The 25,460-nt window shown below is 34.5% G+C and overlaps 2 protein-coding genes and 1 long non-coding RNA gene across 3 annotated transcripts in view; 1 reads left to right on the top strand and 2 right to left on the bottom strand.

Annotated features, from left to right (window-relative positions):
* Px (plexus) overlaps positions 1–2,957 on the bottom strand; it is an 82,740-nt gene extending 79,783 nt beyond the window's left edge. Inside the window, exons 1-2 of the mRNA XM_070293694.1 lie at positions 2,589–2,957; positions 39–933 (exon numbers count right to left, since the gene is read on the bottom strand). Of these exons, the coding sequence (XP_070149795.1) occupies positions 39–819 (781 nt within the window). The 5' untranslated portion in view covers positions 820–933; positions 2,589–2,957. The remainder of the gene's footprint in view (positions 1–38; positions 934–2,588) is intronic.
* LOC138932142 (uncharacterized) lies at positions 2,684–20,304 on the top strand. Its single transcript, XR_011446747.1, has 3 exons — positions 2,684–3,187; positions 3,991–4,087; positions 20,157–20,304. It is a non-coding gene; the product is annotated as an uncharacterized lncRNA (long non-coding RNA).
* Positions 5,242–25,460, bottom strand: part of Dnr1 (defense repressor 1) — a 107,175-nt gene continuing 86,956 nt past the window's right edge. The window contains exons 3-7 of the mRNA XM_070293702.1: positions 9,696–9,936; positions 9,101–9,270; positions 8,210–8,426; positions 7,606–7,803; positions 5,242–7,488 (exon numbers count right to left, since the gene is read on the bottom strand). Of these exons, the coding sequence (XP_070149803.1) occupies positions 7,171–7,488; positions 7,606–7,803; positions 8,210–8,426; positions 9,101–9,270; positions 9,696–9,936 (1,144 nt within the window). The 3' untranslated portion in view covers positions 5,242–7,170. The remainder of the gene's footprint in view (positions 7,489–7,605; positions 7,804–8,209; positions 8,427–9,100; positions 9,271–9,695; positions 9,937–25,460) is intronic.

A 25,460-nucleotide genomic window follows, 5' to 3' on the forward strand; every position in this document is an offset into this window, starting at 1 on the left:
GAATTATTGTGAAATGGATACAAAAATTAATTATCAACCTGAAGGTTGCGGTGGTAAGGTAGGTTGTGGTGCAGGTGAGCTTCTAGGTGCATGTCTCAGATCCAACGCCGCCTCGTTGGATATTCTAGCATCCTCGACAGATTGTCGTGGGCTTTGCAACCTTTGGTGAGGTGACTGCAATCTATGATGAGGAGATTCCATTGTGAGCCTCGTTTGTTCCAAGTGCCTGTGCGTTTCCGCTGTGTTAGAATGCGGCCTCGGTAACTCGATTGAATTCGACGGTGGTCTGGTTTGCTCGACTCTCGGCGAAGGTGAATTTGGCGGTAATCGCGGTGAGATACCAACCGGTCGGTTCTCTTGTCTGAGCTGCGGCGCCTGATCGTTCGTCAAGCCCAAAACCTGGGCGGCGTATTCGCCCTGAAGTGCCATCTCGGCACCTGTGAACGAGCCGCCGTCGCATCTCTTTAACCAATAAATTCGCTGACTGTGCGGCCTAGCCTCTCGCTCGTAACTTTCCCATTGTTGCAACAACAGAATGTAACAGAGATTGCATGCTTTGACAGCACCGCTTCTGGCACCCTCGCCGCGATAGCCACTCGGCGGCTCGTGTGATTCGAGAAACGGAAAATAGGGCTCGTTGGGTGCACCGCCCGGGCTTGGTTTTACTCGTAACCAATGCTGCTCGCTGTGGCCCACAGCACCACAGACAAAACAGATTCTCGCTCCCCCACCGTCCTCAACGGGCGGATTGGGCTGCGGATTTGCGAGCGATTGCCCCTCAAGTCCCGGCTCATTCTTCACATATAATTTGCCCTCCATTATGTCAGGAAACCATTGGATCTCTTCTTAACGCCCTCTTATATCTTTGTATTTGGCACGCATGTACGATCAGAAATCACAGTGACCGATAGAGCTTCTATTTCTTATGTATATCTGAAAATATAGAATGAATTTGTAACTAAATTGTATAATATATATCTGGTTCAGATATAACACACACACACGCACGCTCTCTCTCTCTCTCTCTCTCTCTCTCTCTTTCTCACTCACTCATGTCTATTTGTATTATTATTTATTGATTAATTAAGAAATATATAATGTACTTTTTTATATATTTGAAGTACAACTATATACAATTGCATCGAGCATATATTTTTCAAGTTAGCGGCCACAAAAATATTGTTTGAAAGCGATTCTTTTAGGACACCTCATTGTATGCAAAATTATTTGGGTGCAGCTGCGACCCCATTTCATAGTAGATGTACAAAAATCGCTCAATATATATGGGTAATAATAGCAAATTCACATAGCATTATCGCTATATTTAAAATTCATGAAATATTCATTCTTGATGACATTACAATTTCTGAAACCAACTATGCTTCTTAAATATATAAGCTCTACTGTTTTGACTAGCAAATTATGCAAATTGTTGAATAAATTTTAATGCAGCCAATGAAAAAGTAGCAATTCTCTGTGAAAAAAAGCAAATAAAAAATAGAAATAAAAAATAAATCTTTTTAAGTGGATGTTGTAGAACTATATACGCAGTTGTATTTGTCAATCGTATCATGATTCAACGGGCAATGTGTATATATGCGTTACTTGATAATAAATAATAATTGCTCTATGTTACAATGGCGAAGGCTTCATTTTAAAAGTAAATTTTGCGATTGTTCAAACGTACAATGCCTCCGATACCCCACTTGTCCAATTCATAGTCATACGGCATATAAACACAAAGTGATAATGTGTGTACGAAAGCTTAAACAGCTGATAAACAACTAGTTTCACAATTCGAGAACAATCAGCAGATGCGTTTAAAAGGATCAGAGCATTAAACATATCGAGGATTTATAAATTCTAGACAGTATCGCGACGCGATGCATTTAGACAATCATAGGCACGCGGTATATTTTTAGAGCATCGCTACATCGAGCGATTTACCGAGACCGACCAGAGATGAACTTTTCGGTACATCGGTAAGCATGCAGCGATAAAGGGGCCGCCGTTTAAGGAGGAGTGTGTCATTCGCGCATTCTGCGACAGAATGGAATGGAAGCGGGGAAAGGGAATGAGAATGCGGGCGAGAAGCGCATAGGCGAGCATTTTCCGACGGCGATGACGGCGATGAATTTATCGCCGTTCAGGCCGCCCCGATGACAACGGAACGATACGTTCGCCGCGAGAATCGACGAAACAATCGTATCGTCGATCAACTGGCATTCGGACTCGGACACAATGGTGGTGCGCTTGCTCGCCGCAAATTGCTCGCCCAGCGAGTTACGCTACCGTCTTCGGCGATCGACGACGCAACGCGCCCGTTGGGAATGGCATTGGGATTATTATCTCGACTAGTTCGGCGTGCGCGGAACTCGTCGCTTCAAGATTTCTCGGAAGAACGAGAAGTAGGTACAAGGAAAAGACGAGCGACGAGCGGCGAGTCACGTCGCGACTCGCGACTCGCCGATCCCGATCACGGGCAATATCTCGTTTCTTGCACGCACTCTCGCCGCTACCGAAATTACGCAGAGCCGATCGGCACACGCGCCACGAAGATGGACATTGTTTCCCCACAGGACACTCACGTTCTCACAGTTCGGCAGAGCTGGCCACAACATCGCGTCGATATTTGGTGCTGCTGTCCAGGCGGCTGCCGCGGCTCGCTAGGACAAAAGCGAGGCTCTCTTATCGCGAGCCCTAGTCCCTGCCATACGTGCTCCAACAGCTCGAGCAGCGCACGGTGCCGCGGGGTGTCACCTTCGTCGTCGCACTGCCGGCCATTCCGTTCATATTTACACGCACTACTGTCCGATATCGGCCCGAACGACACCACCCGAACACGTATGTTTCACTGTCGCGCCTGTGATTGCGAAGTAACGACGGAACCGTTACGGGCGACTAGGAAAAATACATTTTCCGATGGCACAGCACCCACGACTTCGCCCTCACTTTGCCGCCATATTGCAAAATCGCCGATCCGCCGTCCCGTCATGCCACGCAGCTTCGTCATATTACAGCGCCACCGCGATAGCCAATGAGAGCGCGCGGCGCATGCGCATCGACGCTTACCCGCAACCGAATTGCCGCCAACGACGAGCCACCGCAACCGCAGAGTTTGAACTCGACCATCGCCGAAGCTGTTCTTCCCTCGTCAAATGTGCGATAATTTTCGGTAAAAGTAAAGGTCAGTGTAATGGAAAATCGCGCCAAAGTCGATACTAAATTTATTACAGTTACGCTGCTAAGTATAATATCGTCCTTTTGCCTGAAAATGAAAAAAATTGTGTAATACCAGTTTTTTTATAATATAAAAATATGAGTGAAATCTCTTAAATCTTTTGTTTTACTCTGTGCTTATCTATACTAATGATTGTTATCGTTAAATATTGACGAGTCGTCACAAATCGTTAAAAAAAGATTATCTAAGAATAAATGAATTCAGCCATATATAAAACTCGTATTTAAACCTTCGAGAAAAAAAGTAATACGTGAACGGCAGTTTCGATTCGAATGCAATTGAATGTATGTGACTATAAACAACTCTTTTTATTAATTAATATATTGTATATCGATAGAAAAGAGAGAGAGAGATAAACGATATTGAAATGAAACAAAAATATCATTCACGACTTTTTACAATTGAACGTTTTTCGTTATTATTACTCGTCTATCTTTCTCTCCGATCGATTATTAATAATGCAAATCACAAAAGGAACTTTTTATTTAATATTGCAAGAAGATTGATTGCGACATTGAATTATGATATTATTTCTTAACATAAATATATTTATATATAGTTATTGTTTATATTGTTTTTATTTGTTGTGCATGTATATTCGAATCATTAAGCACTTTCAAATGACTATGTGTATTAATTTTCCTGATAAAATTTCTCAATTTATAAATTTTATGATTATAATAATAATAATAATAATAATAATAATAATAATAATAATAATATATTCTTTTTTTTTTTTTTTTTCCCAGGAACTGCAATGTGTCAACCAGGTCCATGGTCCATGATGTCAACAGCAACATGAAACTGCCAGAAAGATTCCGGTTACTTCTTACTTTTGTGCAACAAGTAAGCGAAAAAAAAAATTCAATTTCAAGATCTCACCAATATTTATACCAGCAATTACTTTAAAAGTAGACAAAGATATATTGTTTAAGGAAATAAAATTAGATAGGATTAGGCTCAAATAAGAAAGAATTCGACTTTCGATGTTTCACAGTATTTAATCAACAAGTTGGAACATTGTATTGAATGCTAAAATTTACGTCTCATAAATTGTGATATTTTCATATGTACGCGCGCACATTTCCACTTCTTCCACTGGGTGGAATTCTGATATAATACTAAAAAATAATTGGAAATACTTTAAAAATACTCTTTGCAAATGATAACTTTTAGAAACACTCTCTCTTTCTCTTTCGCTCTCTCTCTCTCTCTCTCTCTCTCTCTCTCTCTCTCTCTCTCTCTTTCTCTCTCAGATCACTTTTGTCTCTATCATATAGATCTATTAGCTACAATATTTAAAATTTTTTTTCTTATATATTTTATACAGAGATTTAAAATCACAAGAAATTATTATTCATAATGCGTAATAATGTTATTGTTGTTGTCATTATTAGTAATCTTACATTTATCAACACACAGTAGTGGTATTAAAAGTTATTTTGTTTTTCATATTCGCAATTGCGGACCACTATTTTTTAAAGAATATAATTATAATTATGCTCGTTTTCACAACGATTATCGCAACAATAGGCTCACAATTTTACAACAGATATATTTTATCTTGTCTGTGTGACAACAGTAGCCTATTATAAGATTGCATTGAATTGCATTAAATACACGGTTTAGGCTTCGATTTTATGCACGTGTTAATATCTAAAAAAAATATAAAATAAAATAATTCACTCCAAGCAATACACTGATCTTGCAAATACAGTGTAGCCTCGCTATCATATTAATGGACTATGTCTAGAGATATTACAAAGTGTTTTATAATAAGAAATACTAAACCGGCATATATATATATATATATTTTGTAAACAAAACGACGGCTACACTGTGATTCAAGAAGAGTTTCTCTTTTGAAAAGCATTAAAGATAGCAGCATATAAATACACTCTATTATTTCTTCTTATAAATAATTATAACTAAGTTTACTTTGCATTGATGAATGACTATAATTTTTCTCATTATTTTCTTATTTTTTATATTATCTTCTCTCTCTCTCTCTCTCTCTCTCTCTCTCTCTCTCTCTCTCTCTCTCTCTCCCTCTCTCTCATTCTTTCGTTCATGCTATATTTTTATCACACATACAAAGTTTATAGAATGCTATTGGTAAGTGTTATAAATAATATATTAGAGGCTGATCATATTGCTAACATCAAATTTTCAGTTAGCGAGACTAAACAAAGTCAATATCTCTAATTTTAGCTGGTTTTACACAATTTAAACAAAGAGACAAGCTATTTTTATGCAGGAATAGCTTGTCTTTATATTTTATTAGATATAAAATGCTGTTGACTTTTTACTGCGCGATTTATCTTTTAACAAAGCACAGACAATTAAGTCGTTTTACTTTTATTATGACTTACTGACATACGCACATAGTATGTTAAATCAGATTTGACATTTAGCGAACTCATGACTTTTACTCACTTGACCCTAACGCTATGGGTTATCTCGTCTCTTATGTACATATATAAACAGATATTATGGTAATAAAGTTTCCTCTTTGCATAAAACGCTTCAATTAAAAAAAGTAGGATACTGTTCGCAGGAAAATCGGTTTGAAGTAATAATTCTGCAATGATTAAGTTTAGTTTCTACTTGTTCCACTATGATAAAAATAGATCCACAATACATATCTAAATATGATGTCCGTATCATGTTGCCTTTATTATTACAATCTACATTAAAATGATAAACATTCCAAGTCCGTTATAAGTTAATATCGTAATTAATATACATATATATATTCACATATGATTCTAATTTTACTTTATCAAAACATTAGAAGTGATTTTATTGTAGCAGTTGTTTTGTAAACGATATCGAATATGCGTAATGAATAACGAATGTTGTAGTAAAAAATATACTGGGTCATTGATTCCGATAAAAGTTTTGACCCAAGCAACCTGCGAGTATTATCTAGATCAGAGGTAAACGTACGACCGAATAAAACTATATCTATCTAAGAGGAACAAAGCATTGATCATGAAATAACAAGAGGAAAGTATTGGTCCGATCATCAGTTAAAAATAAAAATTCACAAAGTGCTTTTGGATCTTGTATAATATATAGATCACATATTTCTTGATACTCGTTGGCAGCATTATCTCGTAGATCCATGCTGCTAATAGCACTTTTCGGTCGCTCGAATAAAGGGATTATTTTCAACATCATCACAAATATCTGGACAATGATGTAATTCCATGATTCTTTCATTGGATCTATCTACGATATCCTTGTATCCCTTGTATCTTTCCAACAATGTCATCTTCAATCACAGTACCATCATTTCTCAAGTGCAGTATTTTCAGACTCTTCGTTCTATATTTGTTAGTCATCAACAAGAAAGAGATCAACTTAAAAATCTATTACTACATATTTCTTTGGCTAGAGAACCAAAAAAGAGAATTTTCCTTAGTAATTTTTACCGAAAGGACAATCTAAAATTAAGAAACATGTATGAAAGAAATTCTCATAATAATTTGAAATTACGAAATAATGACGTCGATAATGTAACATTAAGTGCATTTAATTATTTTGTTGATAATGATAAAATCTGCAAAAAGATAAATAAAAACAAAATAATTAAAGTGATTTTATGAGTGCGCACGGTATGTCGGTGCTTGTTTCTATAAATTAAATGGATAAATGAAAAATTTAAGTAGGAGAGAAACATTGGCGAATAATGTCAAACGTATAACGATAAAATTGTACATATCTGAAGCAGTCGCGCAAAATCAAGATTTCGATAATCGAATTCGCGAAATCGACGAAACACCAACGTCGAAAATCACTCGATGGAAAAATAGAGGAGCGCTTCACTCTCGTATATATTTTAATTAATACGCCCTTCCTGCGCGGCAAGTAACAATCCTGAAGAATTTTTCAAACGAGCTGAAACGACGTTTGACTCGACACTCTCAAATGTTATTGTTCATCGACGCTTCGCTGTCCAAGATTCGTTCTTTTATCTCCTCCGGCTTGTCGAATACAGGCTCGATTGTCTCCGACAACAGCTTCGGATTGTGTTTATCGATGTGCGTCAGTTCGATCGGGAGGTATATCGTTCGGCAATAGTCAATATCGGCCCGGCATAATGGGCAACGCTCGCAGCGACGGGCGCAATCCAAACAAGCCACAGCGTGTCCGCAGGGAAACAAGGCGGTGTCTAGGCTTCGATCCATGCAGATCCGGCACAGCATAGCGTCCAGTAATCTTGCTAAACATTCCCGAGATTCCTGAAATTTCGCCGAACGTTATATACAAATCGTCTTTGGATTATATGTCCCATTAAACCGTTCAGAATAACGATAATAACGCGATTATCAGGCGAGATGATTGAATTTATCGCTCACCTTGCATTTGGGATTTTCGCATTCGCCACAGGCGTGGTTCTCGAGAATCTCATTCTCCTCCGGCAAAGCTATTGTCGCGGCCTCGCAATAAAGCGCACGGCGTGCATTGTCATAAACCTCCCGACAAGTCCTGCGTATATCGAACACGTACTTCTTGCCCAGAGTCGAATCTTCATTGAAGATGGAAATTATTGTCCCCTGAAAAAAGCAATGACAATTATATCATAGTTTTTGACTCGCAATCATAAGATTATTGTACAGTAATTACTTTTTTTTTTGCGTAGGACTTTACATTATCAATAAAATAGCGTTAAAACAAAATAACTTTATACAAAAAGTTTTTAGACATGTATATGGATATTGTATTTTCTCTTAAAATTCTATGATACCAATAAAAGAATATATAGTATTACATTTCGAAATAAAAAATCAGAATAAAAAAGTATCACACATATTCAAGAGGATTTTTTATATATACATATCGAGATATACAAAGAGACGTAATATTTTCATTGGTACCTTTGCGAAATCACAAAAATTTTACTTTTACACGTATAATGTATATATAGTCTGCATCAGTGTAAACAAAATTTGCACCGGATACCTTTAAATCACGGATAAATTGCGCGGTGACTGCACTTCTAACTGTTTCGCAGCTATAAAATGCATGTTTCTCGGTGATCGCTCTATAAAGTCCACTGGCAGACTGGCTTGAGTCTAATTTAAAATCCAACGACGTCTCTTCACCATCGAGCGAGAGGTAAATCAAATGAAACATTCGCCGTTGTGACGTAGCACTTTGTATAGCTGTGTATGGTATGCTGTAATGTAATACATAATACATGATAATAGATTGAACTATGCGGTAAAGTAAAATTTTAATACTAATCAATTTCCTTCTACATAATGGATGAGCCAAAAGCTTGGTAAAATTTATGATATTATCATACGTAAATATTATTTTTATATCTATACGTAGAAATCTTACAACTTTATTATTTTATATTAAACGCTAATTATGATAATTATGATAATGAAGAGTTTAATAACACTGTATCCGTGTGCGTGTCTGTGTATGTCTCTGTGTGTGTCTGTGTATGCGAACAATCGTCTTGACGGATGGTATAGCGTACAATTGCTGATACGTACCGTCTCCTACCGTCAACAAGCGACATTAACATTGTCCTGCGATTTCGCGTTAATAAATACAAAGTTTAGCAATACAATATTGGTTGAATCGATTAATCAATGCATAAAAGAGTAACGGCGCAGCTCTTTTTTTTTTTTTTTTTTTATACAATAAAAGAATATAGCTTAACAAAATATGAATGATCCGATAAAACTATTAAACTTACAATTAGTTACATTGCATTCCTTTTTTAAATATTTAAAAAAGAAACAAACAGAAAAAATATAATTTTCTTCTGTTATAAATAGAAAAATTTTCTTTCTTCTAAATTTCAAGTATAGGTATATATGAATGTATAATTTTTACTTTTGCGTTTCTTCGCCCTGATTGCGATAGACCGTAATGCCGTGTGGACCAACGCCGATCATAGAAACTCCGTTGCATCCAAATTTACTATGAAACATTTCCTGCCCGAACATGTCGAGGTTTGATATTTCTTTCAAGAGCCAATATTCAGCAGTCGAAGTTTTCATTCCCTAAAAATTCATATTACATATCTCTATCATACATTAGGTCTGATATATTTCATGCAACAATATTCAGTCATTAAATCGGGAAAAAAAAAAACTCAAAATTTAATCTAAAAAATATATCATATCTGCATAAACACGATCACTCTTTTTTTTTTTTTTTTTTTTTTTTTTTTTTTTTTTTTTTATTAAAAGCAATCGTACACATTAAAACCAAATGAAAAAATCCAATTTAATCTCGCAGTGTTCTCTAAAAAAATAGGAGGATAAAAAAGTTTATTAATTAACGAGAGAACGAGAAGGAATAATAATATGTATTATATATACATATTTATCGAAATAAAATAATATCTATATATATATATATATATATATAATAGCATCTATGTAACTAATTAAATTATAATCGATACTTGTCAAGACGCTCGCACCTTGATTTCCCTATGTTGCTGAACTATTCGAAGTAAAAAATCTTGAGGTTTCGGCTCACACGGTTCCGCGGGTTGTATATGACAGCATTGAGAGTAAAGTGCATGCGGCGGTGATAGCGCATCATAATCACCACTATCGGCTTGCGCAATCAGCGCTACTAGACGGGCCACGGAACTCCAATCCGATACCTTTAATTTACCATCGACCAGCTCGAGGCGGGAATGCAAGTAGAACTGATGCCTGCAATTAGAAAGAGAGAGAGAGAGAGAGTGAGATGAATGGTCGGATGTATTCACAGGGAGTTATTAATTGCAATTAGTTCAATTTCACGGTAGAGATAGGTGAATGCAAGGTGGACCAGCCGTGCTAATATACGATACTCAGACTAAAGTAAGATTGATTACCTTCCCGTTCTCAGAGCGCATTGTTTTATGGTTTCTCTGTTCTCAACTAAGTTAAACAATACAGCAATGCAATAATACAGAAATGATTAACGATCGCGTTTGTAGCGGTGAAAAATACGTTCATAATTTAATTGTACGCAACGTTTATAGATACTGTACTAATTGTGAAACATTGTCTCATTCATCTGTCCGTGATGTCTTATAAATCGCTGCTTCAAAATAACATTCAGTCAAAATTGACATGTAAATATTTACGTTTTACATTTTTAACAAATCTTAAATGTAGATTAAAAAGAAGCTTTGACACATTTTCTCATTTTCGCTAAATTTTTTGAAAAAATAAAGTGATTTATGCAGTACCATGATTCGATTCCACGACTCTCCGTTTACACACACACACACATATATATATATATATGAAAAATACTGAATGCGTGCGACTAGAAAAGGTCAACTCTTCAAAAGAAGAAGTCTTCTCCAAGAGCTGCTTTTGCATATTCCTTCAGATGTACAATGCATTTGCAATAAATGTATTGCTATCAAAGGAGTGAAATCATACGATTTTGCAAGCCGTTCTATTCTCCTTTAATTCTTTCGACGATATTTCGTCGAGAAGACTAAATAATCATCAGCAGCATCGAGAAAATGACATAACTGCATACCATTAATGACAAATAATTTGGCACACTGAGCACAAACAATTTTTTGTCTATACTTTTATCCACAAGAATAATAATGTCGATCGTCGTTTCAACTACACGTGACACTCATAGAGCGTGAAATATCATCGACTATTAGCTCGATATCGAATGATAAAAAACGATAAATACCTGCGAAACATGTTATATTCTCGAGTTATTTTAAGTAGTTGACTCGCATCATCCTTGACGAAGAATTCCAATTTTAATCGAGAGTAAATTGGGCCGAAGCGATCGATAATCTATATTGGTCGAATCGACGATAGTCTATATCAACAAACTTGAAAGAAATATCGATAATTGAAGATTTTCAACGAATTTCTCAAACATCATCCTCTATTAAGGAATAAAATACGAGAAAAAATAAATAAAAATACGTATCATATTACAATTAATAAATACGATATGATTGAACATGTGAGCTCTATACCATAAGATTTAAAAAGATTGTTCATATAATTGTGCATTGCGGACTGTGGGCGTCGTAAGAAACTACTCAAAGAGTGTGAAAATTTGAACCAACGTTAGCGCTTGTAGCGGAATTAGAATCATAGAAAGCACCCATCCGACTTCCAGCTCTGCATTCACAATATTTTCGAGTAAATAATTCAGAGGTTATTTCCAACGACTCTAGGTAATTCTAAAGTGGCTCAGACTACTGAATCCGTCCCGGCTTCGTCCTCGTGAACGGGGACAGTCGTGAGTTAGCTGCCGGCGGCAGATTTCTTAGGGGAACGAACCGCGATGCAATTCGCAGTAAATTAGCATGCGGATTAGCATTTGCATATAACGCAAGGGCTGCATGTGGCATGTCACCTACGACATTAGCTAGCCACATTGTAAATGAGTCAACACTAGATCCGACAAGCCGTGAATTTCAAAAGGGTATACGCAACTTGCAGCTGCCCAGATTTCCACTTGAGAACAACGCGGCAAAGAGAATCGGCTTTAGGAGCGACCATAGAGACGACTTTAAAGTGACCACAAGGCGATCCTTGCAAAACAGTTTAAATTAGGATTAATAATTTTGAGGGGCAAAAGAACAAGAAAGAAGAATGTTATAGGATACACACGCGCGCTTTTAACCGTCGCATCCGTAATAAATGCACGAATTACGAAATACTTGTCAGAAGAATTCTCAAGTACAAGGGCTGTCCATAAAAAAACCGAACTTTAAAAAAAAAAAAAACGCCTTAATGCGATGACGTGAAGCCATCCATCTTGCGGCACTGTGTAGTAGGATTCTTTAGCAACTTTCTCACATTACGAGCATGACACTATCGTTTTTACATTTTATAATGGTTTGAATGAGGTTGTGTTCATCGTTCGTGGCGATTTTCTAAACGTGGCGGTTTTTTTTTTTTTTCCCCCGTTGCTTTGTGATGCATTTTTCAACATATTTTTTTCATTATAATCTAATATTTATGTAAAGTGTAAAGGAAAGGGGAGAGATGACAGCCTTTCAGCATGCTTCAAATTTTTGTTAAAACCACCAAAGCAATCTTACTTATAGATGTAAAAAGTATTTTTTTTTATTGCTTTTTTCCGCCTTTAGTTTTCAAACTACAACTAACTTTTTTTTTTCTTCTTCTAAATAAATCGTAAATTTTAGAGCAGAAATGCAGAAACGCTTAAGCAGCCCGTTTAGTACGATGAAAAAGAAAAAAAAACATTTTTCTCACTTTCTGTTTTTCTTAACTTTTTCAAATCGCCTCTTTTTTACGCAAGTACCGTAAAAATAGCTTAAGTAAAATTCGCGGCAATGTTCGAGAATGTCTTTACGTGTTCATTAATGACTCGCTGGTTGAAAGCCTTACGGCTGTTCCAATTATGCACACGCACACAATCATGTCTCCTTGTATATATTTATTTAGTCCGTACTCGCTGTACAATGCTTTAGTTGTACCGTACGGGCTTGCCAGCGATTTTCAGGCACGCCTGCCTCAACGACCACGTACGATTTTCTATTTAATCGGACAGTGCATAATTAATTATTCGCCAAGTCGTAATTAACGAGCAAGGCCTCGAAGCGATTCGCAATTGCTTTTGGTTTTGCGGCTACAACTCTCTTTTCTGTCTCAACGACAATTTGGTTTCGACAGAGCAAATTTTCGATCGATAAATTTACTTCCACAAGCATTAACAGCTGTCGTTTCGTATCAACAAGATGAGGTATCGTAAAGAACCGCAAATTTTCAGAGCTTAATATGGCGATTGTCTGGGTAATTAATAAAAATTATTTAACACTTGAATGAATTGAATGAATGACTGAAAGAATGGAATTTTATGTGACTCCTTCTCTCGGCCAAATATGTGAGTATATACACAATAGAATAGTCATGTGATGCAATTATTTCGTCTCTTACAATATTTTTATCATAAAGGTAATATACAACCACAACTCTATTCTTAAAATAGACCGTTATCGAAAATATTAAGGATCAATGAATCAAAATCGATATTATATTTTGATTTATTCTATGAGAATTTGATATTATGTATGATATTAAGTTTTATCGAAATTTTAATTTTTATTTTAAATTCTTAATATTCCTAATATTTATCGCAAAGAGGGAAAACAATAGTAAAAATCAAGAAACGTTTAAAAATCTACACGGACATCTATGTCATCGCACGTATATAATCGACTTTGTTTGTTCTTCGTTACTTTGTAATGAGAGAACATAATTTTCTTTTCCAGTCCATCCATGTTACGACGTGACAAGCGTTAGATAGGAAATCGCGTTAACTCGCGAGTAATTAATCCTCGTCGAATTACGTTCGATAATTAAAGTTCAGAAACGGGTAAACCGCCTACTCCGCCTACCGATACTTTCTTTCCGTGTCGATTGATCTGTAGTATATCGCGTCGGCCGCGTATTTCACAGCGCGAATTCGCTTATTATCGAAGATCGAGATTAATGGAATCCCATTTCGACATTGCCGAGGCAGCTACGTATCTTCTCTCGAGACATACCAGAATTTTTCCAATCGTGAAAATGATGATCCGTCGATGCACCCGTTAAATTTTCTATCGATGTTGCGCACCGTGATTTAATAATGAAATTTATATGTTGATTCGCTCTGCAGATATACTCGATTAATTTGAAATCATGATGTGCGATAATAAAAGCGCGTGCGCGTTTTTCTCTCTGTCTCTTTCTTTCTCCTCTTCTCTCTTTTCTTTATCTTACATTTATACATATAAATTATAAATATATTTATACATGTATATTTATACATGTATATTTATACATGTTATTAGATATGAGGAATATAAACATGATAAAATATTATAAATTACGTTTAATCCATACGATTATACGACGAAATGATAGATGATAAGTTTAAAGTATATGTTGATTTGAGATAAGGAGAGAGAAGTTTTATTTAATATTTAATATTTTTATGAAAGGGAAAGATTTATCGCGAATTTATTTTTATATGTTTAGAATGGAACTTTTGCCAATCAGATTATAATATCCGGGAGGGAATACGTAGGAAAACGGCGAGTTACGCGACACTGAATAAAACAAATCTTTGACCTGATAAAGTTCGTGATCCGAGTTACTGCAAGGGTGGATGATGGAAACTTGAGAATCGAGAAAGCCCAGGAGACTGCCTTTTCGTCGATCGCAATTCCATTTGCGTTCGTACAGCGCAACCGAGAGACGAGATATAATTTGTACTGCGTATATAACACGGAAATAATTACGCTTCTTCAAGTTTGCTTCGTCAGTATATTCGCAGGTGAATTCGGAAATTATATTTTTTCACGAAATAAACAAATACAAAAAAAAATGAATAAAATATCTTTATATAATGGAATAAATATATAAGCAAGGACGGCAAGCTATACACACATACAATTTCGCGCTGAAATTAATTAACATTTCTTTTTATATCGAGTTGACATTAGCGTTTTTCCTCTTACATATAAAATGTATTTACGTCATACAATTTGATATATAATTTACGAACATGTTAAAGCTAGAATATATATTTTAAATGAATTCATTACGTGTGTTACTTGTGCTTGTATAGAGAGAGAGAGAGTGCTTCTATATACATTTGCGTAAATTTGAAAGGTGATATTCATCCACTAAGGAATAAAATATCGTAGAAAAATAATTGAGACCAATAAACACAATGCCACCAGGAGATGCAATCTGAATGCTCTAATAAATTTTCCGCGTCTGCAATTTCTCACGGGAAACTTTCCTGTAAGCCTTTTCGTTACGCATGCGATGTGCTTGGCTAATAGCGCGTGTCTTAATGACAAATTTTTTAACGACGATAAATTTGATTCTCCTATGAAAAAGAGAGGAAGAGAAAAATTATTGTATCGATTTAATTTGATTTTTATCGAAATATCACAAATAATCAAAGATATAGCGAGTTAGCAAATTTATTTATGTATTCATCTTTATCATTCAAATTTATTTTAATAATAATCGACAAGATATTCTCGTCAAGGTATTCTCATATATTCTTTCCCGATTGACAATGACAATCGTTTCGGAACGATGAAAGATCTTGGATATCATGGGATATCAATGTCAGCTATAAACGAAATCGAAAAATCCTTTCGTAGTAAGAGACGGTAGCTCCAAGTCGAAGGGGATTCCTTTCGCAAATTCAACCGGATCTATCCGACGAATTACTTCCGGTGTACTTGAGCGAAGACGAGTTAGCTTAGCGGCGAGTATTCGGATTCTGTTGGTTTGCTAACATCGCGCTGAAATTTCGAATAGCGAATGCGTTGCTGGAGAGAAGGAAGAGAAGGAAGCGGAAGTAAAGGAGGCTGTGTATAACCGCTCATTTTTATTCGCAAAGTCCGTCGACTATCGACGGTGCAAACGTCGTCGTCGAATCCTGATGGTCGAAACTTGAAACTATCCGACGAAATTAAGTTCAGACACCGCATCGCGAATTCAGCTTTTATCCGTAGAATTTGAAGCGCTTTTCGTGTACTTGATCTTCCCCGCGCAGTTGGATCCATTTATTTATTCTATCCGACGCGAGAGTTTAGCCAGAATGAGCATCTGCGTGTTAAGAGCTTACACGCAATTTCGGTCTTCCTCTACTACAGCTACAACGCAAAGCTTGCAACCACGCTAACAGACTCGTAGCGATGTGATTTCGAGTTCATTCAATTTCAGATTTGTGTATTCTACAAACTAGATCATAGACTACGTAATAAGATAAATCGTGTAAAAACTATACCGAAAAAAAAAAATTAAATGTTTAACAGAGATTTCAGGCACAAAGTAATTAAATTGTGCGCGTAGTTAATAGTTATATCTATTAAGTAATTAATAGAGATATTAATGATATTTTTTACATTCTCCTTTAATAATTCTTTTCTCTGAATTATATTTTTAAGCAATAACAATCTATAAAAAAGTCTATCTCTTGTATGTTACTTCATTCTGTAATACAAAACCAGATATGGCTAAAATGCAGAGTAAATATTATTTAATTTCTTATTGTCCATGTTACGCTCGATTTAAATATCTAAAATTTGCAAACATCTGCGGAATTACGGAAACGGAAATTGTTATCGCTCCCGGTTAATTCGGGGCCGTGATAGTAACATCTCACACCACAGATCGGAATATTCGGTAGAGTTACGCAGGTGGACTATTCAACCCCGATACCAGAGAAATGCGAGATCGTTTGATTTTACGGCACAAGTTTTCACAAACTCGGAATTTCGGTCATTCACTATCATCGTAAAAGACGAGTAAAAGACGACGATTAAAAGATATTAAAACGCGATAAATTCTACGATCAAGAATAGTAAGAGCTATTTTAAGCAAGAGCTATCTTATTGTCCCTATTATAGATAAGTCAATAACATTGGTCGCAAAACTTAAATTTCTTATTGGAAGACTAAAATTACGGGATAATCGAGAAAATTAAAAAAATGTATATTCATTTTATAAAATAAGCAATCATATGACATGATGGGAAAAAAAAACTGAACGTCACTATTAAACAATAATTATTAGTTATTTCTTATACAGTTTGTAAAATAATATAGACAATATACAATATTTTTCAATAAATATAATAAAATAAGAAATAGCATAAATCATCTATAAATCATATTTTCTTAATATTTTTAATGATTTAACATATATGTGATCTTATACTCATACTCAACAAGCCACAATTATTATATAATGCCGATTTATAATTTTACAAAATTACGATTATTTACTACTTGAAGTATTTCGATAATTTCAAATTCCAATGCAAAATTTAGTTTATTATTTCAGTTAATAGTATCTACAAAGAAGAAAAATGTGTACCTTAATCTATTCGATGTTCAACAAGGTTTCAGTTTCGATTTATATACGTCTTCCTTTTTTTCTTCATTGTATCACAACATGAAACCTTTAAAAGATCTCCATTGTATATATATATATATGTATATGACAGAAAATAATATTTCAAAGTCGATATATAAAAAGAAAAGGCGTTATAATCTAAATAAAATATTCCAGGAATACTCTTTGTATTCTCTTTTAGAAAAGATTGAAATATACACATTGTTGTATATATGAAAATTTCAATTCATAAATTATTCGCATCTTAATATTATTTAAGATTTAAACATTGTTTTAGCATTTATAAAATAAAAAAAAAATCGGCTTTTTGATTGATGTTTTATCGCGAATGTGTCATAATGCGATCATATTGCAACAGTTTACTCTCGAATAAGGCCTCATAAGGTCTACCGTTACAGCATTGTTACATTACAATGTGATTACATTACGTTATCGCATAGAAAAACAAGTATGTTTTCGCGCAAATAGAAACGTAATACAATTTTGTTACATTCATCTGCAATGCGGAAAAACATTAATTTGTAGCATAAAGAATACAGTTGCAGTGACCATGCAACTCATTATATCGTCGTTTATTCTACACAATTTCCTCCTTCCGCCCATCTACGCTTACATTGCCATGGAATTATGTAGCTGCGCGGCTATTACACTCGGGATCCTTTCACGAGCAATTAAAGGAAATCCCCTTAATCTCAACGGCACGGTTCCGGAAAAACTTTAGTGCAGCCACATTTCTCAAGAACTACTTTTCCGCGATATAATACGGTTCAAAAAGAGATAGAAGGAAAGAGAGAGGCATGCTTCGTCGCGGGAGGCTGTAATGCCGTCGGATTACAACGCCAGCGAGTCAGACAGACCACAATGAACAAAATCTCGAGAGTGAATGCCCTGTTTTCCATTATAGCGACGTGCGTCGCTGTTCTTCCTCTATTTTCACATTTCCTCCTTTTTATTCATCTTCTTCAACTGTAGTTTCCACGCCAGTTTCGGCGAAAGCTCAACTGACATCTGACTGCACTGTATATTTTTTTCCGTCTCCTCCCCGTTGTCTCCTTTCTTTTCCTTGCGTCAGATGCAGAATCAAAGATGAGTTTTCAAGTTAATAATTTTAAAAACTTCTATGTTGGGCAGGTTTGTGGTCACTTTAAATTAGCTTCGAATTCGATAGCTGCCCTCTCATTATTCTAACTTATTAATTCTTATGGTCAAACTAGCGATATTAATTAGGACAATAATAGGCCGATTAGAAGAAAATAATTTGCAGGATATCGTAAACTAATTCTTATAGCAAGATGTCTATATTTCATAATTAGAGAATTAAGAATTAATAAAATCAAAATTATAAATTAATTATATAATTATGAGCAAAGCTTGTTATTTGTATCCATATGGTTTTTTTTTATTTTTTTATTTTTTTATGTATTTCTCTCTTTCTTTGAAATATCTATGTTAACTTATATTATTAAATCATTTTGTTATTATTTCTAAAAGTGAATTGCTCTTAGATTATATCGTAAACTAGATTTCTAATAATAAAAACACAAAAGTCATCTTTACATTTATTCGTAACAATGTCAAACATAACAATTGGCTTAAGATAAATTCTTGTGCCACATTAATGTTACTAAAAATATTTCTATATAACTAATTAACCTAGAAACTAATTATATCCTTTCCCATAAGCTTCCTTTGAAGCTAATCTCTCTCAAAGACGATGCGAGCTGGCAATTCACTCTCCGATGCACAAGTCGATCGTTCTCTTACTTTACTTTCTTTGTCCTCGCTTTCAATTTGTCTCCGGGTTCTTGTAGGAATATGACATAAGAAGGAACGAGAAAAAAAAATCAAGTATACTATTCTCTCTCTCTTTTTCTCGGCAGGTAAAAAGTTTTTAACACAAATTACCGAGGCAAAATACAAGCGTTTAATGGATCTGCCATGCTCGAGATCGCTCGTAATTAGCTTCGCGGTATTTTAAAAGCATTTAGGAAAAACTTGAGTGAAGCTCACCCTCTCTCTAGTAGCTTTTGCTCGAGGGTTATCCTTAATATCAAAAGTTGATTCATTCACGGCAAGAGCGCGCGCGTAAAATTCTGGCTAAGCTTTTACGAGCGTCTCTCAGATTGTAAATCAGATTCGCTACAAATCAGATCAGCGTTTTACAAGACGCTTCCGTTTGATTTTTGCCGATTTCCCAAGATCGTAAACAACTACGACGGGTAACAATGCCGTCACGGAATTGTTATTCTGCATCTTGAAATTGGACGAAGTTGGAAGCGCGCGAGGAAACGATACGGTCACCGGTAAAACATGAACGGCGATAAATTACAAGCATATACGCACATACAATACTTTGCAGTCGATCGTTGTGCTTGCCGATATTTTCTGCACTAGCAGGTGGTTAAATACCAGAGGCACACGAAGCACGTAAGAAGATCTATGAAAGCATGTTTTTATCTCGGTGACAATATCAATCGAGAATCGCTGATGTGACGACATTCTGCAACGAGAGATAGATGTTTTTATACATATGCTTCCAATAGAGATCGAAACTCGAATAAATAGAGCGATCATAATTTTGTTCCCTAGCACATTTTTATTTTATACACATATTATAAAACATATTATAAAACAAAAATTTAATTTCGGAATGACTCTAGACTCTCATATAGAAAAAGCTTAATTTTATATAATATCTTTTATATATCGTTTATAAATATCAAATAGTAAAAAAATCAACTTGAAACATTTTCTCGAAATATTTGTTTCTGTAACATGCAATCTTTACAGTATTAAAGATTAGTATTAAATAATTTTCTCTGCAGTATTAAATTTTTGTTAAACAATAAAAGTTTTTAAAAATTTTATTGAAAAAAAAAAATAAAAGTTTCTACTTTCTTATTGATATTTCATCATATTTTCTTTTTTTCTTCATATTTTATTGTAATGATTTTAAATTCATTCTTTTGCTTATAATCTAACTGACAGAATTAAATTTTCAGAAAAATGACAAGGGACGAACCAACGAGAAATGAGCGATGACACGAAGAGAGTTAAAATTTTTACGGATTCAGTTCATTAAGCTGTAAGTTTACAAACCATTACTATTACCATAACTAGTATTTTACATTTTCTTTTCATTCAACTCAAAACACAACTCGAATCTGTCTTCGTACCGAATGAGTTGAAATACGGTGGCTATTCTTGGTTCGCATATATTTCGAATTTAATTTATATCTTCTAGTACGTTACAAAAAATTAACATAAAAAAAGAATTTAAAAAAGAACAAAAGGAACAAAATTTGAATATATTTAATACTTGATATAAAAAATTAGTGGAAATTAATATACGAAATCTCTTTGGATATATATTTTTGATAGAGAGACATAGTAACTCATTCCTAACGGTTAACGGTCTTACTATTTTTGTTCCTCGCTCGTAAAGTCATTCACCACGAAAACGATATAGTGTGATGAAGTGCGCGCCATGTAATCCGCGTGTTCGAAAACGATCGATACTTTACCACCAAACTCTTGAAAGTTATACAAAAGCAGCTGTCGCAGAGGGAGAGGAAAAGAGAAAATTTGCGAACCCCGATAAAATAAAGTTTCAAAAGCGAGACGAAAATATTATTTGCCTTAAGTTTAATATCGCGCAATCGATGCGGCATCTTTCTAGAATCTTGAACAATGATTAAACGATGATTGTGCTCGAGTTATAAATAAATATATATAAATTTATTCCGAAGACATGCAAAGCGCTTTCTACCCGATTCGTAGCGTAATAACGGATATTTTAACTTTCTTTTTCACAATTTTATTTTATCATTACTATACATATTACGTGTATATCGTTGTCAAAATTTATACAAATTTGGAATAATTTCGGCATTTGAAAGTTTAGTTTCGGCAAATGTAAAATAATAAATTTAAACACAACGCATGGCCAATCAACGTACAATATACACTGATACATTCACCAAATTAAACTAAAATAAATTTAAAAATTTATCTCATGATAATATAATACACTTTATTTAATTTCTTGTCGTGTGTGCGAGACATGTTTGAGCTTTTACTCTACTACCCGGCAAGATTGATTTACACAAACGGCTAAGCTCTGAATTATACCATCCTTCGCTAATGAACCTGCCCGGTTGCTTCCGAGTTTCAACACCTCTCGTACATAGCCAGAGACAAATATCTTCCGAGGAGGATGATACTCGGAAATGTGCCCCCCATCGCACAATCGCGCAGCACGCCGTCGTAAATGCATTAACGCGTGAACCAAGCTCTATGTTTTCTTCCTAATAAATCGGAGGCAAGTTAACGTGTAATCCAATTGATTAGGAAAACATATGGCCCTCAGCGAGAAATTTACAGTATGAGTTACACATGTAATTATAAAAGAATGAGAGAGTCATTGTATATTTCATGATCGTAATAAATTTAACTATAGAAACTGAGGAAATGATAGAATTAGGGGAAGGAGAAAGATAGAGAGAGAAAGAGTGTATGTTTATTTATTTTTAATGAAAATGTGCAGAATTAAGGAATATTATAATTTAATCAAAAACTTTCGTAAGGATTAAGAAATTTTCTTCTCATAGTGATTAATATAGCGCTTTTAATATACGAATTGAAATTTAATGGTTTATTGCTGAGCAAAATCCATCGAGAGATTTTATTAATTAAGTAATGATTAAATTCTCTTCTTTATTGTTTTCCAACATGAGTAAATCTTCGCGAATATCTGTCTTTAACAAATTTCCACGATAGAATTGAAAGATAACATTTCTCGCCAGCGACAAAATATTCCGACGTTGTTAACCATCAATAGTATTATCGATAGGAAAAATTTTATAACAGTGCTTTTTTACATTGTGATAAATTTTGATTTATATTCTTAAAGTTAAAGCAATCCTCTTCTCTCTCAAAATCCATCTCTTGTTTTCTTATCGTCACAATTACGTCTTATGTTATATTGCCATGTATAATTTCGTTTTCTTAACGCACGCGTATATATATGACATATATCATTCCTTCTTCTCTTCCTTTTATCACTCTTTCATACTTTTGATTTCGTTCTTTCTATCGTACATGTATCTGCTCTCCGGGAAAATCTTTCCATCCTTTCGATACTGCGTGCGATTATTTTTACCTAAATGTATGTTCTTTATGCCGCGAATTTATTTTTATTGATCCACGCGTTTTCGACGCATGTTATTCGCTTTCTGACCTCCCTTTTCCTCATTTATGTTTCTTTTTGAAAAATCGGTGGCGAGTTTTGCTTCGTACTCAGCGAAGGGAATCGGATCAGAATCGCTGACAAAAGAAAAACCGGACTAAAGAAACTGAACTTTCGCAATTGGTGGAAAAGCGCGTTGTAAAACTCGCACAACGAACGAGAGATCCACAATTTTCTTGCTTTTTACAACCTACATTCCTAACATTTTAATGACTACTTAATTAATGGCCGCATAAATATAAATATAAATATAAATAAATATATATATATATATATATATATATATATTAGGCGTAATATTCTTTCGTATTTTAAAATACTATTTACAACTGAAAATAATTCTTATTTTTTTCAACTTTTTATTTTCAATCTTGTCATGAAAGTGTAAACAATTGTGGATTTTTATTCAATTTATGTTGTACGAAACTATAATCGATTGTTGTGAAGAATTAACGTAGGTTGTCAAAGGTTTGTAAAGTTATAAAACTATGCTTATAAATCAATTAATGGTCGATTATAAATATGGATTGTTAAATATAGCATGTTTGATCAATTATTTCTTTATTACGCTCTTGTTAAATCCAATTTACTGAGCACAATTACATTGGATACATATATGTTACACTTGTATGCTATCATAATAAATATTATTATGAATGCTATATATTATATATTTTCGAGAGAGAAAAAAAATTCACTCAAATGTACAAATGTTACAAAAAAAATTTACAACAAAAATAATATAAAATAAAATAATAATAGGCAATAATCAAAACAATTCTTACATATGCGATACCAACCGTGAATTTCGATCGTTTTTCTTCCGGAAATTTTAGATAATTCTAATGTGCTTCTCAATGTCTTGAGTTTTTTGGATGTGTAAACTGTCATATTTATGCGATTTAAAGAAATAAAACTTATTATTTATAACGAATGTAGCACTAGTATATTACACCAGTGACTTTTTTTCCATCGCAAATGATGCTCAACGGTGGTGAACGTAATTTTAGAGGCGAACCATATTTTTTCCGCCGATGTACACACGATAAAAAACGGCTGTTTCTTGCCCTATGCGGGTTTTTTTTTTTTTTTTTTTTTTTTTTTTTTTTTTTTTTTTTTTTTTAATACCTGCATGAGAGAGGCATATATTTTATTCTGTTTATTTTATTTCGTTACAAAAAAATATCATCTATCTTTCGGGATGTAAACTTTTTTTTAATATTATATTAAAACGAGCAATCAAATTTTTGCGCCCTTTGTCGACTTTAGGATTTGTATCAATATTACAGATTTTGGTATCAATATCATAGACTTTAACATAAATGCATATATACATATATGAGATTGATACCAAATTCTGTAAACTTGACATTAGAAGAAATTTTGTATATCGCAATATTTATAACCAAGCGCATAAACTAGGATTTATTTAAATATTTACTTTTATTGAAAACGTATATTATTTTTACGATGACTAACAGTAAATAACGACGCCGTAATGCTAGTGTTCGCTTTGCAAGTTTTTTCTTCAAACGCAAATCTTTTCATCGCACAAACAAAATGATAAACGACTCAGCCGTTATGATATTCTTACGAGAGAAGTCGCAGTTGTAATTTTGCAGATAACTATGAGTTCCGACTGCCTCGGACACGGAAACACTTTGTCTTTATCAACGTCTACCGACTTCGTAGTCGGAAGAAATAGCTGCGACGATCTTTCGCCATTACGATGTATGATAGACGATCCTGATGGCGACATTTCGCTAATGCGGAAATGCAAGACGAATTAATAAAAACTGAACGACAGAATTTTCGTTTCGCAATCTCTTTATAACGCAAATTTAAAATAGACGCGAATAAACAATGACATTCCTCACAGTGAATCATTGTTACAAAGAATTAATTATGCTGTATCTATTAACTTTCACTATAATGCCAATCATAAAATATTAGTGCAATAATTTGTAACGCATTATATCTCGAATCATTGATCATCTCATAATATGCGATAATAACGAGTTGTCATTTTGCGTCGTGCGTGTATCTTCCCGAAATTTACGGGCGGAATGTGACAGTAAAGTATTGCGTCGTTGTAAACGCGAAATGTATATCGTCGATAAATCAAATGTGAGCCCGTCCGTCGGTGTAAAGCTTCTACGTCGTACAAACTTCGAATTCGCAATCAGAGAATTGGGCTTTTTTCTTTTTTTCGAATAAAAAATGTAGATCAATAAATCACAGGCAAAATCGATGGCGCGAAATAATTGACGAGAGGTAACTTTGTGATTTATATCCTACGATAAAATATGATGGTGAAGTATCTATATATACGCGCGCGCGCGTGTGCGTGTGTGTGTGTGTGTGTGTGTGTGTGTGTGTGTGTGTGTGTGTGTGTGTGTGTAAAAACAAAATGTAAATAGCTATTTCTGTCGAGTCACAAGTAATTATACATGTCGGTTATAAGTTATATCCTTGTAGATTCGTAACGACGGTATATGTCATGTGATGTGAAAATAAGAGAATACCGCGATGTGAAGATAAACGCTCGGCGCTGCTTGGCTGAATATTATATTACAAAGCAGGATTATCCCGAAGCACATAACAGTATCACACACGCGAATTAATATCCTACATGTTGGTTTCGCGAAACCTCGACAGTACTTTTACGTCCGTCTTTATCTTCGGTTCTTTCTCGGATAAATTAATCGAGATGCGGTGTAACGCAATTAAATCTGAGAGATGTCAGATTAATTTTGCGATATCTTTTGCGATTATCCGACAGACAACTATAAACATATAAATCGCTTTCTTTTATTTTTAGATTCATTTATTGAAATTTGTAGTCAATTATTTAAAAAAAAAAAAAAAAAAGGAAGAAAAACATTATAATGAATGCGCTATGACGAATGCAGATGTGACGAATACACGTAGCTAGATGGCGAAAGAGTTGGTCGCATCAGCTGCCGCAATTACAACTGCAGTATCGCGGTGACTAATTAATTCGCACGACAGACTCATTACTCTTTGCGCATTTAACTCCACGCGGGGTAATTCGAAC

This window comes from Polyergus mexicanus, unplaced genomic scaffold, assembly GCF_030449975.1.
Source record: "Polyergus mexicanus isolate NDT 795.1 unplaced genomic scaffold, iyPolMexi1.0 SCAF_4, whole genome shotgun sequence".
NCBI classification, from domain to species: Eukaryota; Metazoa; Arthropoda; class Insecta; order Hymenoptera; family Formicidae; genus Polyergus; species Polyergus mexicanus.